The 20,689-nt window shown below is 37.0% G+C and overlaps 1 protein-coding gene across 2 annotated transcripts in view; it reads right to left on the reverse strand.

The window, feature by feature from the left end:
• Positions 1 to 15,873, reverse strand: part of osbpl5 (oxysterol binding protein-like 5) — a 35,310-nt gene extending 19,437 nt beyond the window's left edge. Inside the window, exons 1-7 of one of the 2 annotated variants that reach the window (XM_017305456.1) lie at positions 15,806 to 15,873; positions 4,505 to 4,658; positions 4,163 to 4,236; positions 2,481 to 2,561; positions 2,123 to 2,224; positions 1,550 to 1,753; positions 97 to 181 (exon numbers count right to left, since the gene is read on the reverse strand). In XM_017305456.1, the coding sequence (XP_017160945.1) occupies positions 97 to 181; positions 1,550 to 1,753; positions 2,123 to 2,224; positions 2,481 to 2,561; positions 4,163 to 4,236; positions 4,505 to 4,640 (682 nt within the window). In that variant the 5' untranslated portion in view covers positions 4,641 to 4,658; positions 15,806 to 15,873. Of the gene's footprint in view, positions 1 to 96; positions 182 to 1,549; positions 1,754 to 2,122; positions 2,225 to 2,480; positions 2,562 to 4,162; positions 4,237 to 4,504; positions 4,659 to 15,805 lie in introns of those variants that run through there. The other variant, XM_008411563.2, reaches the window with a different exon arrangement.
• Positions 15,874 to 20,689: the final 4,816 nt, after the last annotated feature.

The raw sequence follows: 20,689 nt of genomic DNA on the forward strand, positions 1-20,689 counted from the left end.
AGAAGGGAAACGTGTGTTATTAGTATGTTCTAATGTCCAAAAATCAATGCATCGAGCATGGGACAATATAGAGCTCAAAGAGTAACAACAGCTCACCATCAGACTCAGATGCAGCTCTGAAGATCAGGTAGTTGCTGGGTAAAGGCTGCGTGATGGAACCGACATTTTCTCCTTTCGGACCCTAATGAGAGAAATCAAACACAGTGACTCACGCTGTTCATTTGGTAACACCAGCAGCATGACTTAAAGAAACATGAGAAAATAGTCGAAGCTTTTGGTCATGCTACTGAAAGGAAGGTGTGATATTTGTTCAGAAAATAGAGTGGAAAAAATTGTATGTTTGAGTTTTATTGCTGTGGAAGTGTGATAATCTGTACCAAAATGGCATATTATCCTATTTATTAACTTGTGTAGATATACATTTGTGTTTATTCATGTCTAGAGACTGCTTCATGCAAACATAACGAGTTATACGAAGCCCAGAGCAGTGCCGAACTACCCGTCCCATACCTATTGCTGCACAATGTTGTTTAGCGGCGGAAATAGGATTAATGCACTAGATCCTAACTAAAGGAGATAATGGGCAGCAAAACAAGATAATCAGTCTTATTTAAATAACACTGTTTCAAATGTAATGTCAGTAAGCTAAAGGAAGAAGAACTCTTGATGGCGTATGTCAGTTAGAGACAGTGCTACTTTTTAAGAGCAAAATATTAAAAATTAATAGTATTTTGTGCACCTAGCATAATTTAGCAGGTTTATTCTATTTTCGTTTAGTAAATGTTTATGCTAAATACTATGGGTAAAAATCATTTTTATTTTAAATACAATAAAGTGTGAAACAAACATATCTTGCATAAGATACAACACTACTCATAAGTTGCAACACTAAATGAGAAACAGAAAAAGAAACTTGCTAATGCAAAAACGATAAGTAATTAGTTTATCACTGGTTAATGTGGCTTGAATGTAAATACTGACAACAAAACAAACAACAATAACATTTTTCTTTATTATGTTGAATTTTAGCTCCGTGTTGCTAAATCAAAAACTCTTTCAGTTCATTTGTCCTTCATTAAACTTATATCTTATTTAACACGTTTAGTGTTTATAATTTCTTTTTCTCTTTCATTGATGTAAAATGCTACCCCATGTTATCAATTGTTAATGCTGTCTTTTCAGAGTTACCATCACGAGATAATTGAATTGCATTTTTTTTTTTGCATTTTCTTATTAAAGAAGAAAAACTCGCTTAAAGGAGGTAATGCAAGTCCAGATAAAATATATGTCGAACAAGAACAAAAATACAATTCTCAACAAAAAATAAACAACTTATTGTTTGAGGAGTTAATTAAATACTGATATATCTTTGAACAACCAATATTAGAATACGGTCCTATCTGTACAACAAATTTAGGATATTTTGTCTCAGTTTTTATAAACTCCATTTCAAAGTAATTATCACAAATATCAAAAACTTCTAGCAGAACTGATTTGAACTGTGTCCCCACATCCCAGTTTGACCAGTAAGCCATTGAACATGCCAAACCTTGACAGCCCAGATGGATTTCTCCAGTGGATGGTAGAGCTTGAAACAGAAGCCGTCTTTCTTGGAGGGTCTCTCGATCAGCTTGCACGCACTAAGAAGGATGGTGCCCACCCAGTGGTCTGGTGTTGGTGTCTTATAGATCAGCAGCACACCAGGCCTTAAGGCACACCACAACTTGGTCCAACTCTTTAAAGAACCACGAATCTAAAGAAGCCACATGAATGAAATAAGTAACATGTACAACAAAAACTAGATACAAAAAAAAGTGTAAAAATAACCCAAAATATCTGACACAAGTTATGCAGTGTAAAAAGCTATTCTATCAACTCCTAAGGAAATAATTTGACTGGCCTAAAACACGAGAGGTTTAGTCAGTGAAACAAAAGGCTGGTTGAATAAGTTAATACATATGTTAACATATAATTTCAGTTGAATAAAAAAATGCATCTATTAAACTACCATGAACAGGTTTTAAGCAACATTAAATAATATTAAACATAACATTTAAATGCAAAATGATTAGCAATTGTGTAACCAATCATAAATATTGTCTTGCTTGAGCCGTTCTCAGACCTTGAGCCAATTGGACATGACAACAACACTGGGGTCCTTAAGTGCGGTGGAGAGCTCCTTCGCTGCCCGCTTCTTCTCTTGCCGATAATTTTGCTTTTGAACCTGAAGAGAAAAAATAAAACGCTAATGAGTCATCAGTCTCACGGAGAGAAAACGATGTCGCATGAGCCAACACTAGGTGGAAGCAGAGTCAAACTAGCTGAAATATTCATTTGAGACGTGTCACACAAATCGGAAGCATTAAACTGCGTTTCAAAAGGTTCCCAAATAGCCACTTGACCTACTTAATGACAAAGAAACTGTGGCACAATAAGGCTCAACATTTTCTCAGTTTCTCAAGCAAGGAAGTGACGTGTACCTTGAGAGACTCCTTTCGAGCCAGCTTCTCGGTGGGGGAGGGGCTGTCCTTTTCAACGCCATTAAACATCCTGGACTCAGACTGGAGTCAAGAGGGAAAGAAAGTAAAAAGAACCTCTTTGAAACAAACAAACCCTGGAAGCTGCAACAGCCTCGGAAAAGATTTAATTTTAAATGGGAAAAATTCCCTTGTAGAAGCTCTTATTGAACCATACACACAAAAAAAGGTGGAATTAAGCTTTTTAATATCGATATTTTTTACAACTAAAAATGTTCTGCTATGAAGGCTTATTAAGTTTACATTTGATAAAACTGAGAATAAAATGTTCCTTAACACTTGTGACAAGCAAGAATGTGGCTTTTTCTATGAGTTGTGAAACTGAACATTCAGTGGCCACAAACCAACAAATCTTAATGATTAAAGTTGCAGGAGACAAAAAGTGCACATCAGTTACCTGTCAGACATGACAATTATTTATTTTCTGTAATGTTTAATATATATTTCAACTTCTGTAAGTGCAACAAATAATAATCATTACACAAAATATCCAGTCTTAAAAGAGAAGTACACAGCTATATCCTTGTGTAAGTGAAAGTATGCAACGACTGAACTGTCTTCAGTACAGGTTGTTCTTTAGGGGCCTATAGGATAAATGACAAGGCAAAGGACCAGTGATGCAGCTGCACACAGGAATATTATCTTATATAGGGTATAAGGCAAAATAGTGAGGATGAGCAAGGCAAAGCGACGTGGGCAGGAGACGAGACAAGATGAGATCAAATGGTTACCACTTGCAACTTTTGTTGGAAGCCATATCTTGTTATCACATAACAATAAGAAAAGATTGTCTTGCAAAAGCAGTTTCGAGATGGGTTGATGTTGTCAATCATTTGCCTTGAGGCAGTAAAAGACAGTTCCCACCATGGCCTTGAGGTATAAAATGCAGCTTTGTAATAATTTTTACAAAACAAGCAGCGTTTTTGGTTTACTTACAGTGGCTTGCAAAAGTTTTGATACCCCTTAAACTTTCTTCATATTTTGTCATGTTTGAACTTTACATTGTTTTTTGGAGATTTTAAGTGATATGTGTTTGGTATGTCCCTATCAGAATATCCTGATTTAAAGACTGAAATGTGTGCCTATTTCTTTCTTTCTTTAAGGCCTTCATAGAACAGCTGCATTTTTAGTTATAGAAATTAGATTATGCACCTGTGGTGTCTATTTACTAATAAGGACTCTCCTAAAGCCTTATTTATTACATGCTTTAGAAGATATAATAGTATCAACTTAAAAGGACCTAAATACAAATGCACAGCAACACACTTTCTACCATTTTATTTTCAGAATATATATATATTTTTTTTTAGTGTACAAGATCTAAAACACTAAAATGTGTTATTTTAAACTGTGAAAAGGTTTGTGTGAAAGCATCTGCAAGGCTTTGAATATTGCCTTTATATGCATTTAATTATAACTTTCTAAAAAGGGCCTGAAAGTACTTGAGTTCATAAATGTAGGCATCAAAAACTGAAAGCTTTGCCAGCTTGCATATGTTGCAACTTGTTAAAGAAACAATGAAAAGAAATTATGCTAGAATGTAAGAGCAGCTGTGTTCCTGCCTAAAGTGGAGATTTATTATGATGTAGGTTGGGGAACTGCCCAATCAGGAACTGCAGTCTTACCTTGCTGTCTGGTGATTGGGCAGGACTAAGTTCACTACTCAGCATGGAGAGAGCGTTCCTGTCTGTCTCACTGCCTGGTGGGAACCCACAACACACAGTCACATACAAATGCGCTCAGTGATTAAACCTGCAGACAAACAATTAAAGCACAGCAGCCACCAAAGCATCTAACAAGCAGCAGGTCATGTTTGTTCATTTATTTATGGGATAAATACTCTGCAGCGCAGCACGGCATATTTTCACAAACACAGGAATCCACCAGCAAAGGCTTCTGAAATATCACTGTATCCGATTTCACACACAGTTTTACATTTCACAATTGTCAGCTTTGAAGCCTCTTACCTGGGCTGAAGTTGTAGATGTCATTGTCTCCTCCATAAGACAAGTTCCGGGTGAGTGTGCGGGGGTCAATTTTAGGTGGAGAGGTGGCGCTAGGGCAAAGAGAAAGCCTCCGTTGGAGCAAATTCTCCTCCTTCATCCTGACAACTTGCTTGTCCTTAATAAAAGTAAACAAAGCAAGATAACAAAGCTAAGTCATTCAAACACACTCCTTTTTCGTGTAGCTCTGTGAGCCCTTTCATTCTTCTCCAACGCCAACAAAGCCATACTGTACACGAACATGCCAGCCTGTTCACATAGCGACACAGAGCATGGCAGTGACAAGCAGTTCAGACTGCACACTGCCAGAGTCGGTGACAGAAGGAGGCCTCTAACCCACTCCAGCACATCTGTCCGCACCGATTCGCCGTCCAAATTGACCCCAAACACAACAGCCACGACTTTTCTAATGTCTAAACTGATTCGTGCAAACACAGAAAGCTTTCACTGACATTGTTTCATTACCACAAAAAAAAGAATCTACTCATAAATTGTATCAATTACTACAAATGTCTACAAAATGAAATTGTGAATCTGCAGGTTGTCATTGCTGTTGTGCCGCAATTTATCCTGTAGTGTATGACATCTGACTTTTCAGTTTTCTCCCCTTCCTTTCATATTTTTGCATTTTAATGATTATCTTTTTTATGCATATTATTTTGATAAATATATACAGAAATACTAATTATTGTCAAAACAAAACTATCCTTAAAAGGATTTGACAGAATTCATCAGACTGACTATTTGTAGGCTATAGGACTCATTTTGATCTACTGTGACACCGACTGATTTGTGAACTTTTAATATAGTCAATCAGTTTAATATAGTTAGAAGAATAGAGCTGCACATTATATTGTAAAAATACTGTAATTGCAATATCAGTGTGTGCTTTGTTTACATTGCAAAGGACTGTTTGGAGAGCAAACATTGCTGGCTAATATATTTCAAGAGTTCTGAAATTGCCATTTTCATGTGAATGTAATATTTGGCCAATAGGACAGATTCTCACACCAGCAAAAGCTCGATACACCAGACAATAATGATATTCCCAACAATGCTAATGGTCACATAGAGCAGGAAGAACAGATTAGAAAGAGGAGGAATGAAAAAAAAAACAAACAAACAGGAATATATTGTATCTGACATTGTCATTGCATTATTTACAAATATTATATTCATCACTAGATTTTCTAGTGTATGCATGTATGTAAACTTTACTTAACCTGGTATGTCTCCTTGAAATAATAATAATAAAAAAATCTTTCAAGAGAACTGGCCTAATATCGTGCAGCCCTAGAGAAGAACAATCATGGCTACACTTACTGCACGCTTATTGATTTCATGTTTGAAACATAAAACAGCGGAGAAGGAAAAGAAAGCAACAACCCTTGTTTTGATTTCCTCCTCCACGGAGCTTGCCTTTATGTTGAAACTATTCATAGTACGCTATTAGCAACTGCTGAGGGTCACAGCTGTTTCCAGACAGGATCATAGCACTTGTTTCAACAGGGTCTGAGCTGGTTACTGCAAATTAGAGGTAAACCTAAAACAGTGCGGTTAATGCAGGATATCCGTCACCATCTGGGTGTGTGTGAAAAGCCATGCTCCACTCCAATAGATGCAGTCCTATTCATTTCCACCAGCAGACGAAACGCGAACAGCAGACGACACCCTCTGACGCTCAGCCAACAGAGTCGACTTTCCTGCAGCTCCTAATTTACAACGTCCGAGAAAAATCCCGCAGAAATCCCATTCATACACTGATTCATATTTTTAACCTCCCACATTATTCCACTGTGAATATATTGAGGATTATGAAGTATGTCATATTGCTACACCGAGTTACTATTCGGGGCACAAAAACCTGCACTTTAACAATGGCTGGAAGTCTGAAACTTGAAACCGAAGGACAGGCTGTTGAAATTTTAACCACTAAAGTGAGCCCTCCTTCCACAAGTACATTCCTATGCATATCAATAATACAAAAAGCATATTCACATCCTCATCATTCCCACTCCCCACTTCTACCCGTTGTCTACTCTGCCTGGGTGACTCATTCTATCATCATCCTAACTGTGCTTTCATCTCAAATGTTCCAGTTTTTTTTTTAAGGTTTGATTTTTATCCTCTACTCTAAAAAAAACAATCAAGTAGAAATTTAAAAGGGAGGGAAAAGGGTCGATTTAAATAGTCCTTTATTTGTCTTTGTGGGGCAGGTCTATAAATAGCTCACTTCTGCTGCAGTGCATACGTGCATGTGTAGTACAGTGCTGAACCCTGTATGGGGTGCGAGCAGCATGGGAAAAATCTAGAAGCTTTAGCATTACACAACGGGAGCACAATGGCAATCCCACCGTACAGCATCTCAGAATTAAAAACCGTTTGCAGACCACAGATCTGATGAGGAGCAAAGTATGCAGATAGCAGGACCCACAGCAAAAGCAGCTAATTCTGATAGCTGCAAAGCTTGAACAGAAAAATAACACAACCAACCTGAGCTCATTAGGAGAACATTACATGACCTAAACTGAACATGGCAGGCGCAGGTCTAACGTCTTTGTTGTTACAAGCAGGTATGAGAAGACCTTACAAAAGAGTAAAATAACACAGAAGACACATTTACTTAAAACCCAAAATGTGAAAATATCAGTGAGATCATCTTAGTGTTGGGTGGACCCACATGTGACACATGTTACATGATAAAACTGAGGATAAATTTAAACTGTAATTTCCATGCTCTGAGTTTCCCTGACCTTGTTTCAACACAAATATAACGTGGAACTATGCAAGAACTCACCCATCGCCACTCACAGTACACAGTGAGTAAAGTTTGACAAACTAAGCCAACATTTACTCAATCTACAATGCAATGCTGTGCAGGTGCTGGGCTAATATTTACCCTGAGATACAAGCCCCTTGTGGAAACTTCAATCGTACTGGAGCAACATGAGACCAGCAAGAAACACATATTCCTCTGCCAGAAAGTAGCTTCGAACCATGGAAAAAGAAAACATAAACATGTCTTAAAAATTCAAAAACAACAAGTTCCTTACCAATCGTTACACTGTCGAGGTGAAAGCGCTTGACATGGAGCCTGTTTGTTTTTAGTAATCATTGCAGCACCTGGGACAGTTGGAGAAGAGGAGGGGTGACAGGGAACACTGACATGTTCTAACCTGTATGTTTTATTAAGCTTCAATGATCTGACTTAGATAAATACTAGCCTCAATAATGATCACACAAGTTTGGGCTGCAAAATAAAAGCTGAAAGCTTGAATGGAGAGGATTTCTTGTCGAGAACAATTTCAGCTGCCTAATATAAAGAATATAAAAACTGTACCTCTAATTAAAAACCCTGTGAAATGATTTGGATGCAACAGTTTACAGACCTGATTATTATTTTGTGCTGTCCATAAGCGGGGCAGATCCGGAATAATGTTGCAACAGCACATGCATTTCTTTTAAGAGACACAGATTTCTGAAAGAAATAAGCTTTGTTCTGGAGACATCAGCCTTTGGACATCTGTCATACAACCATGTATGACAGACACAATCATGTAACCACAATCAATCTTCTTCATGATTGTGGAGAGTATATTGTTTATGTCACTACAGTCACTACTTATAGTGAGTAATTACTTATAGTGTAAGTCCCCCAAAAATTCAGTCATTCATAAATTGGATCATTTTAGCAGCAGTAGGAACAATTGTTGTTTTACTGTTTAGATGAAAGTAGATGTTAACAGTATGTAAATACTGTCAAACAATGACACAGAATCTCACACAGGTCTATGCTTGGTGCAAACTGAACACAAATGCACTGTTGTCTTGGAGAGAACAAAAAAGAAAAAGAACCCAACACTGCATATTTCGTCCTACAGTTTAAAGTAGGAGAGGCTTCACAAAGTGACCACCAGCATCAAGCCATCAAGCTGTTCCAGGGCATAGATTAACTCGAGACACTCTCATCTATCCATTTATGTCCCACCATGTTAAACCCCCCATCCATAGTGACTAATGGCTGGTTACATGACCCAGATATTCACCAATGGGATGTTGCCAAGAGCAGCTTCTAGGATAAACAATGGAGACTGATGTCTACAGAAGCAAATACAATGCTTGCATAAGAACATTTATCATCCTACTATATGGAAGGTGTTTTTTCATATATTCATTTTATTCACATAAGTATCCTCTCATCATTTAAGAAGACAACAGGGTTGTAGTAACAACAATGATGTCTAATTAAAAGATTAGACATTTTCAACTTTATCAGCAGACATAATGGATTGTAAATGAAAAGTACAACTTTAAGAAAATGTGTACAAGTCAACAACTAACTTGAAACAAGCAGAAGATAGTCTACTGTATCTTTAAAGAAGATGTATAAAGACTAATTTTGTGACAGACTGTGGGAGGATATGTGATTTAGTTGTTCTATTCTAAGTCCTCTGGTGTTTCAGGATTATTTCAGAGGAACTGATGACACAAAAATACCCTCTACCAGACCTCCTATTGACCCTATTAAAAGCAGGCAGAGTCTCTCAGAGTACTTTCCGTCAGCTGAGATGTTATAGTTCTTTTTAAAATTTGAAATTAAATCAGCTTGGTTAGGGAAGTTTCTGATTTATCTGTTTAAAAAAATAAACAAATTAATAAAATCTTTTATTTTTTTAATATGTGGATAAATTCTTATACACAGAGTAATTTTCAGTGCAGAAACATTCTCAGAGGTTATGCACAAAACTGTTCCTTGAACTTCAGGTTACACTGGCAAGAAACTCAACCTCCCTTGGTACACACAGTTCCTGAGAGGGTTCTGTGTGGGATCCATGAAAAAGCACAGCAATTAAAGCGTGGAAAGTAAACCTTTCAAAGGAGTTCCGAACAAACTGTGAGGACTAGGACACGTACACAAAATGAAAACAAATATGAGGTTTGCAAAATATTTTTTATCAGCAACCCATAGATTTGTCAAATATTCAGTTTATTATAGAATGCATTTGTATTTCTAAATTATACCATCATCAACAAGTATGACAGACGTAACCAAAAATCAAAAAGTTCAAGCTCCTACCAAATGTCATATTTAAGTATTCTATCCTGACTATTGTTAAGAAAGGTATAAAACTCCTGGACAACTTTATTTTAAAATACTCAAAGCTGATGTTTAGATTGAGCTAATTACTGGTTCTCATTCACAGACTACGTTTGAATAACAGAACAGGTCCCAAGACAAACTGCGGCCATGTTTGACCTGGTAAACAGACTGAGCCAGCTGGCTGTGTTTATGGCTGGAATCAAGCCAGGGGTTGCTGTGTGTGAGAACCAGCCAACTGCAGGCCTTGCCAGGCACAACTAAGGCAAAAAGGGACCTTGAGTGAGAGCTAGAGATAGTTGCTCTTATTACCTTAAAATGCAGCAGCAGACAAGTTCACGTGTACTCAGAAACTCACACGTACAGGTATACCCTTGGAGACTCATGCTGACTAATTTAAAGTAAGTATCAAGGGACTGCAGTAATGTGCTTAGTGTGCTGCAGCTCAGACTCTAACATGTTTTAACACATCTGATCTGACTTGCATTTTCCACTGTACAACTTAAGATCTTAATAAAGTCACTTTAACAGAGTGAAAGACACTTAACACAGTAGCTGAGCTGGGAGGAGTTACTGCACTGATAATTTCAACTAGAATATGTCATGTACAAAAAACACTTTCCAAAAACAGAGTAGAGCTTCTAGAAGTCACTGTCTAAACATTTTGTGATCAGTGAAATAATTGTCTAATTACTGGGAATATTCATGCAGAACCCAATTTAAAGTGGTCCTGAAGCAAACAATTGTTGTTTTCATGCCCACTTCAGAGATCACGTTTTATTTTTCTAACAAAACACCAACTGACCAATCAGACTGTATTGCATTAAACATTTATGAAGTGTAAATGGAGGAGACAATTCTTATGTTACGAAGAGATTAAAACGGAAGAAAAAAAAATCCTAAAATGTAAACAAAAAACCCATTAAGTCCTACTTTGGCAATGAATTGTTGACACTGAAAATGAACTAAATGACTCCTAGAAAGGGGCTGTACGTGACTAATCGCTTCTCTATCAAGACATCTTTGCACAAGGACATTAAGGATGAGAAGGGATAAAAGGCAATTTACTTGATGAGATACAATGTATTTACAAGGCCAAACCCTGAGCCTAACCCAGCGTAGTATAGAGTAACAATAACTAAAGAACAGCCACTACTGCTAAAGGGTGAATGTTAAAAGAAACAATTGATTTTAATTCTGGCCTTGATGTGCATATAAATCAAATAAGCCATTTGTGATAAAAATAGACTTTAGAACACCACAAACACTTTTTATTAAGCTCCAAATGCCACTTCTGCATCTTTCTTTGAAAAAAAAAAACAACAACAATGTCTGCAGATTTTTCTTCCTCATTCTGCACTGAATTATTTAATACAACTATGCAAAATAGCCCCTTTCTTTTGCTCTATTCAGGTAGCTGCATGCATTTAAGATGCCCTATTCGATTATGACAAAGACTTTTTATGGAACTGAAAACCCTGGGTGGCAGAAATGGTATGAAAAACCAAGCAAAATACTCTGGGTCCTACAAAGTTAGCTGGCCTAAGGATTTCCCTCCACGGAAAGTTTGAGAAGTATCCCTTTGTCTGTCTGTTAGTGAAACAGCAGCTAATAGGAGAGGAAAAGAAGCATGGCAATAAGAAGATTAAGGCTGCAACTCTTGCTTGAAAACTAATCTAGAAATAACACATATCTAGGCATCGAAACAAGTAGCTTTAATTAATAATGCTGAAATATACAGTTCTACATGGCACAGAAAGTAAAGGTCAGCATTAGATGACTTCCTAATATCTACTTTAACCACTCTGGCTAGCTTTACAGAAACATAAAACTAATAAAGGTTTTAAGATTGTTGTGAGAGTTAACACTGTTTCAACTGAAACAAACAACTCTCTGTAATCTTCAACATATTGGCCTCTATCATCTAAATCAGGTGTGGGAGTGTATAGAAGTGAGACCCTTTCACTGTTCCAAAATATTACCGTCATGTGGAGAAAACAATTCCAGCTTACACAGGCTCTTAAGGGGATACATGTTATTCATTTTTATGGTCCATTTGGTCCATTGTTCATCGGAAGCTCCAGAAAAGATTCAATGTTCAAGGTGTCCATGAACAGGAAACTACTAAAACTCTAGTGTCACTGTTCACACTGAAGCCCCTAAAGTTGACTAACGATGAAACAAACCTCAACACTGTTAGAAATTGGTGGACAGCATTTGAGTGTTTGACAGAAAACAAATCAATACAACACTTTGCCAAGAGGAGTGTTTCAACAATTCCAACCCAGGCCACATCAAAATAATGACTTTGATCAATGCACCCCCTAAAAAGAGTTTTTTCGAGACAAATTTCAAGTATATCCACAAGATGCATACAACTTAAAAGCATTTTTTAAAATAAATAGACTACTTACTAAACTTATGAGCCATTTATAGAAGACTTGTTTTCTCATGAAAATGTGGACACTAACTCTACGGTCAATAAATGCACTCAATGCACTAAGCTGCAACTTTTTAGAAAGTGGATGATGATCTGTAACAACAGGAAGAAAAAAAAAGAGAAAGCACAACAGTTGAAAACAACAAGTTACTTCCAGTAACGTAAAACCCCATAACCGCTTCAGGCAAAATACCTTAATACATTGTTCCTGGTTCTGTAAAAAAAAAAAAAGTTTGCTAATAATCAAATAAGCCTTCACTAAAACAGTGGAAATGCATTTTTAGGCTGATAAGCACATTCGCTTAGAGGAAACAAGGAAGAAGAAAATGTGTTTCTACCCGTAACATATGTTAAGACAAACATTTCACTAGATTTCTCATTACTGAGAAGACATTTAGGTAGAAATCTACTGGGTTATCCACTGAGCCCTCAAAGTTGCATTTACACCAAATGTCAAAAAAGCAAACTTTTTAATCTGTGAAGCATTGGGGTAAAAAGCATGAATGGTTTTAATTTGCAGGCTCAGTAGGCTGTTAAGAGTATAAAAAATGGTAGAAATGAGGAAGAACTTTTTCTACCAGCTGGGGTTGAGCTATGCGAGGTTACACCTAGAGAAGAGGAAGCCGACATACTGAAAGCAGTCTAGTGTACATGTTTTACTTTTGATGGTTCATACTAACTGCAAAACTCATCACTGTGCCCGTCTGTGTGTGTGAAAAGTGAGACAGCCTGTCAATGATAACTTCTACAAATTAAAAGAAAAGAATTACTTTGACAAATAGGCCCTCAAACTTCAAGCTTTAGTGCCATTACATCAAATGGAAAGAGCTTTTGTTTTATCTAGTTTTGCAAAAAACTTCTGATATATTTCCCAGAATCTGCAGCACTGAGAGGTGTACAGGGGTTTGTTGCTTTTTTTAGCATATGACAGGCTTCCATATGCGAGTAATACAATAAGGATTTACTGCGTTCAACAAACAAAAATAATACAAAAGCTGAAAATGCAACCGACTAGAAAATCGACTCCACAAACATTGAGGTAGATAACAAAAATATACGTGCCAATTTAGAATATTGTAGTTCTTTGCACAATATTACTATATCACATTTGCAACTTAAATGTATGTTCAATAACTTTAAAGCTACAGTTTCAGAATCACTACAATTTTGCATTACACAGTTTCTACGGTTTTAAGTGCTTTCATTAATAGGAAGCCAGGTAAAGTACCAAAATTAGTTTTTACCAGCTTTAAGGAACAAAGAACAACACAGGGCTGCCTCTAGATATATTGGTGCTAAACACTGCTGGTCAGCTGGTAGAAAGACAGAAATCCATGTAGAACAAATGCAGGTTGCAAAAACACATGGTCATGGTGTGCAAAACTGATAATGCACCAACATTTCATTAAAGCAACTGACCCCATGTAGTCAGCTGACCACAGAGTGGCTACTGGAGCAGATAGCACAACTAATTATTTCAAATATAATCAACTGTTAGGCCGTAAAATGGCAAAATGTAATATCATTTGTTGCAATAAGCCGAAATTTAGTTCATGTTTTGTCAGGGTCTTGTTCAAATTTACACAGAAACATAAAACTTTCATATTTCATTCAATTCTATTATTCAATAGGGAGAATTTCATGCCACGTCACGACTAATATGGAGAAATCTGCAGGAATTGACTATATATCTCATAGTGTTTCAATCTGTATGAGTTGTTTCCTGCAACTGACTTCAGATGTAATCTTTGACAACTTTAACATATATAATGTGCACCATAAAAAAAAAAATATATATATATATATATATATACTTGCTCAAAAAAATAAAGGGAACACTTAAACAACACAATATATCCATCCATTTTCTTGCACCCTTGTCCCTTAGTGGGGTCGGGAGGGTTGCTGGTGCCCATCTCCAGCTAACGTTTCGGGCGAGAGGCGGGGTCACCCTGGACAGGTCGTCAGTCTGTCGCAGAGCAACACAGAGACACACAGGACAAACAACCATGCACACACACACTCACACCTAGGGGCAATTTGGAGAGGCCAATTAACCTGACAGTCATGTTTTTGGACTGTGGGAGGAAACCGGAGTACCCGGAGAAAACCCACACATGCACAGGGAGATCATGCAAACTCCATGCAGAAAGACCGGGGCCGGGAATCCAACCCAGAACCTTCTTGCTGCAAGGCAACAGCTCTACCAGGCTGTGCAGCCTCAACACAATATAACTCCAAGTAAATCAAACTTCTGTGAAATCAAACTGTCCACTTAGGAAGCAACACTGATTGACAATCAATTTCACCTGCTGTTGTGCAAATGGAAAAGACAACAGATGGAAATTATTGGCAATTATATTTCATTCATTCAGATCTAGGATGTGTTATTTGAGTGTTCCCTTTATTTTTTTGAGCAGCGTATTTTAAAATAGTTCTAAAGTTTAGTCAGACACAATCCTTGATGTATATTATACTCATGGTTACACTTTATATACAAGCACCAAACTTTTGATGTGTACTGAATGAAATAGAGAAAGCTACATTGCAGTTGAGAAGAAATGTAAAGAAATATCTCAATAAATACGATGAACCAAACTCTAACAAATACTTCTGTTAATCTTACTGGTTGAAGGCCAACGAGATAACTGGTTTATATAGTTAAGTAAGATAGTTAGAGTTTATCAATGCTGTTATTTTGCACATACTCTGAATGCACACAAAGGGCTTTTACAAAGAAAAATCACTTCAAATGCAATCTGTTGAGAACTTTTTTGGAGTTAATAAGTAATCTCTTGACTTGTATTCATGCAAAAGTAAGCAGGTCAGCTGGATTACAACACTTCACACCTTATTTTACCGCAATAACAGGCTGCTGGAAGCAGAAACAGCACGATACATGTAATATTATAATAAAGTAAACACAAACCATTACAGAAAGAGGATCCTTCAATAGAGCTAAAAATATAAACACAGTTTTGATATGATGCAAAATGTGCCAAACACTTCCTATGATGCTCATGCAGCAAAACATGCAGTAAAAAAACAGTGTCCTCAGAAACTTTAAAAACAGTATTTATTACATCTTTACCACTACTGTATGAAAAATGAACATGCAGACACAACAGCCTTTTTCTCTATGATGTAAAGTATCACTTAAAAAACAACTGTCCTTGTGAAACCCCAGACATTCACTCCCTTCTAACCAAACGGATTCTGACACACCCTGTAAGCTGCTGATCTCAGTTTTGTCAAACTGTTTCCCCCTTCTTGTAAAGCCTAGCTGTGCACCATCTTTAAAATTCTGACACACGATAATCTGCCGTGGGAAATGAAGTGGACACAGAAACTGAAGAAAAGGAGGCTGTACTACTTTGACACTGTGATTGCAAAACTGTAGAACAGCATTTTGTTTAAATGAAAGAAAGTCTGCATTGTCACCTAAGAGACATGCCCCAATTCTCTCTGCTGCTCAGAAAGTTGGATGTCCCTCCAGGCAAGAATGAGTAAAAATGAGTATGCATATGTGTCATACTTTAAAAGTAGACTGATCCCTGGGAGAAAATTCTCTCCACTAATTTAAAGAGCACATCAAATGTATTTAAGAACAAAACTTAAACCGTATCCCAAAAATCTTACATGTAAATCATGTGATTAGAACACACAAAGGAGATAGCTGGCCAACTTAGAGGTTAATTTGCATTAATAATTAACAAGCTCGGCTTACCTTTCACCTGAACTGCAGGAGCAACAGCATCCAGAGCCCTCTGTTGGAGCCGCCCGTCTCACCTGCAGACATACAAAAATAAGAATAAGGTTTCACTTTAACTCTCACAAACGAACAAAAACGGCCTCTCCCCCTGGTGTCTCTCCTTCCCATGCTCCTCCTGTTCACACCACTGTGCAAAAGCCCCACCCAGTTCAATCCTAGTTACCAAGGGAACTACCAACACCTATTAGTTTTCTCTGACACACAATACCAGTTAATTAGAAATCTATTGTACAAGTGCGTAACATTATAAACAAAAATCTCCTCTATGATAAGACACTGTGAGAAAGATTAAAATGACGCACAAACAAAACAACGCATCATATTAATGGAGTGATAGTACTTTTATTCTAAACACTGATTTATTGTCGTCATGCAGCAGGAATCTGGAAGACACCTAATTCTAAGATTTACAAAAACAGAAGTGTGAATGTATTTAAATGTCAAACCTGAGCCCAGCTAAGAAGGTATCGTCGTCGTTTCTGCTTCTGTGTTTTCACTTAAAATTAGTTTTAGTCTTGCTTGTGAAATTACTTTGGGGTATCTGACAAACTCTATATGAAAACAAACATTCACACAGAGCAATTTGAACAGAACAATGTCCCTATTTACAGCAGTCAAAACATTTCATTTCAACATTTTGAGACCAGTTACAGGTATCCAACCCTGTAGTTTAGAGACACTTATATGACACCATATCTAACTATTGATTTTGGATCAAAGTTTAAAATTGTAGAGGTTTTATGAACCACATGCTAACCACAAAGACATCGACTACCTTGGCAAATGCTTTAGAGGCATAGCGTGCTAATGTTTTAATTCTAAATATCTGCAAATGCTCATTGGTTGATAAAACACTGTTGTGAAGAACATTGACATCAGCACTAAGTAGGTCTGCACGATAGTGTGTGTCCAAATATATTGTTGGCATACACTGTGTAAATGCCTGGCTCTTGTACTAAGTATAATACCCTAAACAAATACATAATCCAAACAGTTCTTTGCAAATTGCAATATTCCACACTTTGACATTTTGAAATGATTGCAAATAGGGGCGCAGCTATTGCAGTTTTCTGGTCAATGCTAAAAGATAACAATTCGAGGCGACAGCTACTGTACATTCAATCCAAAGCAAGTGCTCAGAAGATGCACTCAGCAAAAGTGCAGTAAATTTAATACCAGAAGTACCATTCAGCTAGAAATCGTAATCAGTTCATATTTGCTTAATTGGTTCTGATTTGACATCAGAAAGTCAGTCACCATAAAAACATATTTTTTCCCTTTTTGTAAAATGCTTTAATACCAAATCTCACAATTTTTGATCTAATACCAATAGCTTTTATTCACTTTTTTTTTTTTTTTAAGTTTAAGGAGAATCAGATAAAGATTGGGGACCTATACCTTCATGTATAAATATAGGTAAATAAACAATGAAAACTGGCAAATTTAAAAGAGCTGAGCTGATATTCTTGTATGATACATAAGCAATTCACAACACACATTTTATCCAGAAAGGCACAAATTAACTTTATGGTTCGTTGGGAGGAATGGTTCTCAGAGAAGGTAAAATGTGCTCATAAGTTAACACATTAGCTCCAGATCCCCATAGATAAATGTGACATAAAAAGGTGCTACAAATATAGCTAACGTCTCAAAGTAAAAAAAAAAAAAAAAATCATAAAAAGTAAAAAACAAATGAAAATATACTTAAAGCAAAATGCTAGTGACAAACACCACAGTTAAGCGAGTCAAAGATGTTTGCTACCAGTGTAGTATTGCATCACTTTTGCCGATTGCTCAGTGTGTTGCAATGTGTGCAACAACTTAAAGGATTTAAATTTCTCAGACTTTTAAAAAGGTTAATTTTCTTTTCAAGTAAGGAATTTTGGTATTTTATAATCAAGAGAGAAACCAGGGGTACAGCAGGCTCTTATAACGACACACTGCAGAACACTTGAGACCCAACCTTAACATTTTTATCAGAAAACAAAAAAAAAAATTGCAAACTAAATCTCCAAACATTACCTCATCCTTGAGTCACATGATAGTGAACTTCAGAAATCAAGAACAATCATAAATTTCCACTTCAATATAACCTGGCATTGATCACGGCAGAAAGCCAAGACTGACTCACATGAGGCAGTCCAAGCTTGGGTAATAATCAACTGGAAAATCAACAGCTGTAAAATGGACAGGGAACTTATGGCGGAACTTCCCAATCTGTGCCTTACATTCCATCTCTGAGCAAAAGAGGAAGCAATAACAGCGAGGCATGTGTAGCCCCAATACTAAGTGAAATGACAAAAAAAAAAAACATGGCAGGCCTTGTGGAACAAACACAACACAGAGAAGTGGAGATGAGATGGAGAAAAACAGCATAATGCAAGAGCAAAATATATTGAGCAAGTATCTCAAAGTAAACATAAACTCAAAATTGTTTTTTTCCTTAAGAATGGAAAAAAAATATGCATGTATAAAGTACGCAAACTAGAAGTAGGGAAACCATGACCCAGAAAGTGACAGGGTTTAGGTGGAAGGCTGCCATAGCTACAGAAGCACTAACACTCTTCAAGCTGTCCTACATTTCCTCAATCACACCAGATGTTTTAGCATCTTCTCAAGAGATGGATTTACCATACAAAGTCATCATCTTGCCACACAGAAATTAAGCTCTGCTCTTTTCTTAAACTGTTCTACTTTCTACTCATTGTAATATATTAGTCCAACTTCTTCTCATGGGCTTCATAAAACAAAAATTAACCCCAAAAGCCCCAAATGTTGAAAACCATGAAACACTGTTGCATTCATTTTGTATACACAACACTCTACATGCTCTTATTCAAGCATACAAGTAAGCAACATTTGCATAAAGGCACTGCCAGTTCGCCAGCTCTCACAATAGAAAGTTAAGAGCGATGGTGGCAGTGGGAGGTGGGGGTCAAAGCCAAATCCTGTCCAGAAATTTATTATCTGGTGACTTGGACATGATACCACAAAACAATCAACATGATGAACGAAAACTCTGAGTTAAATGTGGGTGCCTGGAATAAGAATTACCATATAGAAAGCTTGATAAAAAAAACAATAATAATAATAATATTTTACATTTTCCTTAACTTCACTTAGTGGGCATGTGTTTTCCTCCACACCTTGATGCATCCAAAAGAGATGGAAAAGGGAGGAAGGTTGGTTAGTTGCAGGTCGGAATCTTTGCACTACAGCATGAGAACTGTGGTTGCATAGAAAGACTTTGGTTAGTAGCAAGACCTTTTGAAGTCAGCAGGCATGTGCTGTTTGTGGCTGAGGGTGAAAACAAGAGTCCCCGGTGGCAGCAAACACCCATGAGCCTCTAGAGTCCCACCAATGAAATACAAGGGGGAGGTTCAGAGCCACGAGACCAAACAGCCGTCTACTTCTACGTGGACAAACTGGTTATGCCGTTTGTAGTCCTACATTAGAATTGTGAAGACAAATACTGTGTGTGTGTTTGTGTTCCAGCAAAAAGCAAATTGGCTATCATAAATGCTAGGGGAAGTCCCCAGTTCACACTCACTGTCAAAGTTGGCACTGTGACCACCACCCTTTGCAGAATAAAGGACCGTATTTCCGGCATGACCTCAGGTTGATTTCAGCCCCGCCACCTCCATCCTCGCATTAATCACACAGAGACGACAAGAATTCCTGAAGGTTTCTTGTGAAAAGGGCCTGTTAAAGTAAATATGGACAGCCACACAAGAACTTAAAGGGTTTTTATTCATGCTTTTCTGCATTATGCTTTGCCGGTTTCCATTTGAAACCATTGTAACATATAAAGGTTTATAGCCTTTCACTTTTGTAGATGCAAGCTGGGCGTTGGATCGCTCAAAGAACAATTTTGGCAGGGGTATCCCATTTAAACTGCAGTCAGATGATGATCCCATGCTGTGGAAAACAGCCAGATTCTGAAACCAAAGGACAATCTCAGAGGATTTGCTGTCTCTGAATTGCTTGACATTGGACAGTTAAAGTTTGGAGTCACAAGTTTCCATTTAGTGGAACATAAAAGTGTCACTCTTCCCACCTGAATAAATATTTGATTAGCTTTATATAGCCTATAATCTCAAAATTTCCGCCCCGATAGAATTAATTTCCTAAAGCAGCAAAGCCGCAAAAAATAAATAAGTGGGTGGAAGGTCGGCGGCTAATGAAATGTCATTATTTGAAAAAAAAAAAAAATCCACAGCCAGAAACCAAAAATTAGGGTTAATCTGGTTCTGAACACAGCAGCACGATGACCCTCCAAGAGAGGGTTTAAAAGGCTGATGACGTAAATCTCCTGGCAGCCCTCATTTCATAATAAATCTGAGTTAAAGCAAGAAAAGAAATTCCTGAAACAACCTTGCTGTAATCTCAACACAGATGCTGCATGTTATCGCATGAAATAGCATGAGATACTTTTTACAGGTTGTTCGCAAAGGGCTGGACAATAATATGAATTTAACAAAAAACAGCAAAGTAACTGGTATATATGCACAAATCTGAAATAGATTATTTTCACAAATATATAACTGTAGACAATTCACATAGCTTAATGCTGCATGAAGAAAATAGACGGAAACTTTACAAAATTAGTCCACAATGTAAACAAGAAAATTATTATTAAAGTTATTTAATAGGTAGATGAGCTTGAGCAAAAATAAAATAAACTTTCACATTATTTAGAAAAAAAGTCAACTACTTATATCTTAATATAAAAAGAGAAGCAACAATTACTCATTTATTGTTATTTGATTTAGATACCTAAAACAGACATGTTTCTTTTTGTTTTTTCGATAAAGTGAGATATTTTGAGACATAAGTTGT

The sequence above is a fragment of the Poecilia reticulata genome, linkage group LG6 (genome assembly GCF_000633615.1).
Source record: "Poecilia reticulata strain Guanapo linkage group LG6, Guppy_female_1.0+MT, whole genome shotgun sequence".
Taxonomy (NCBI): domain Eukaryota; kingdom Metazoa; phylum Chordata; class Actinopteri; order Cyprinodontiformes; family Poeciliidae; genus Poecilia; species Poecilia reticulata.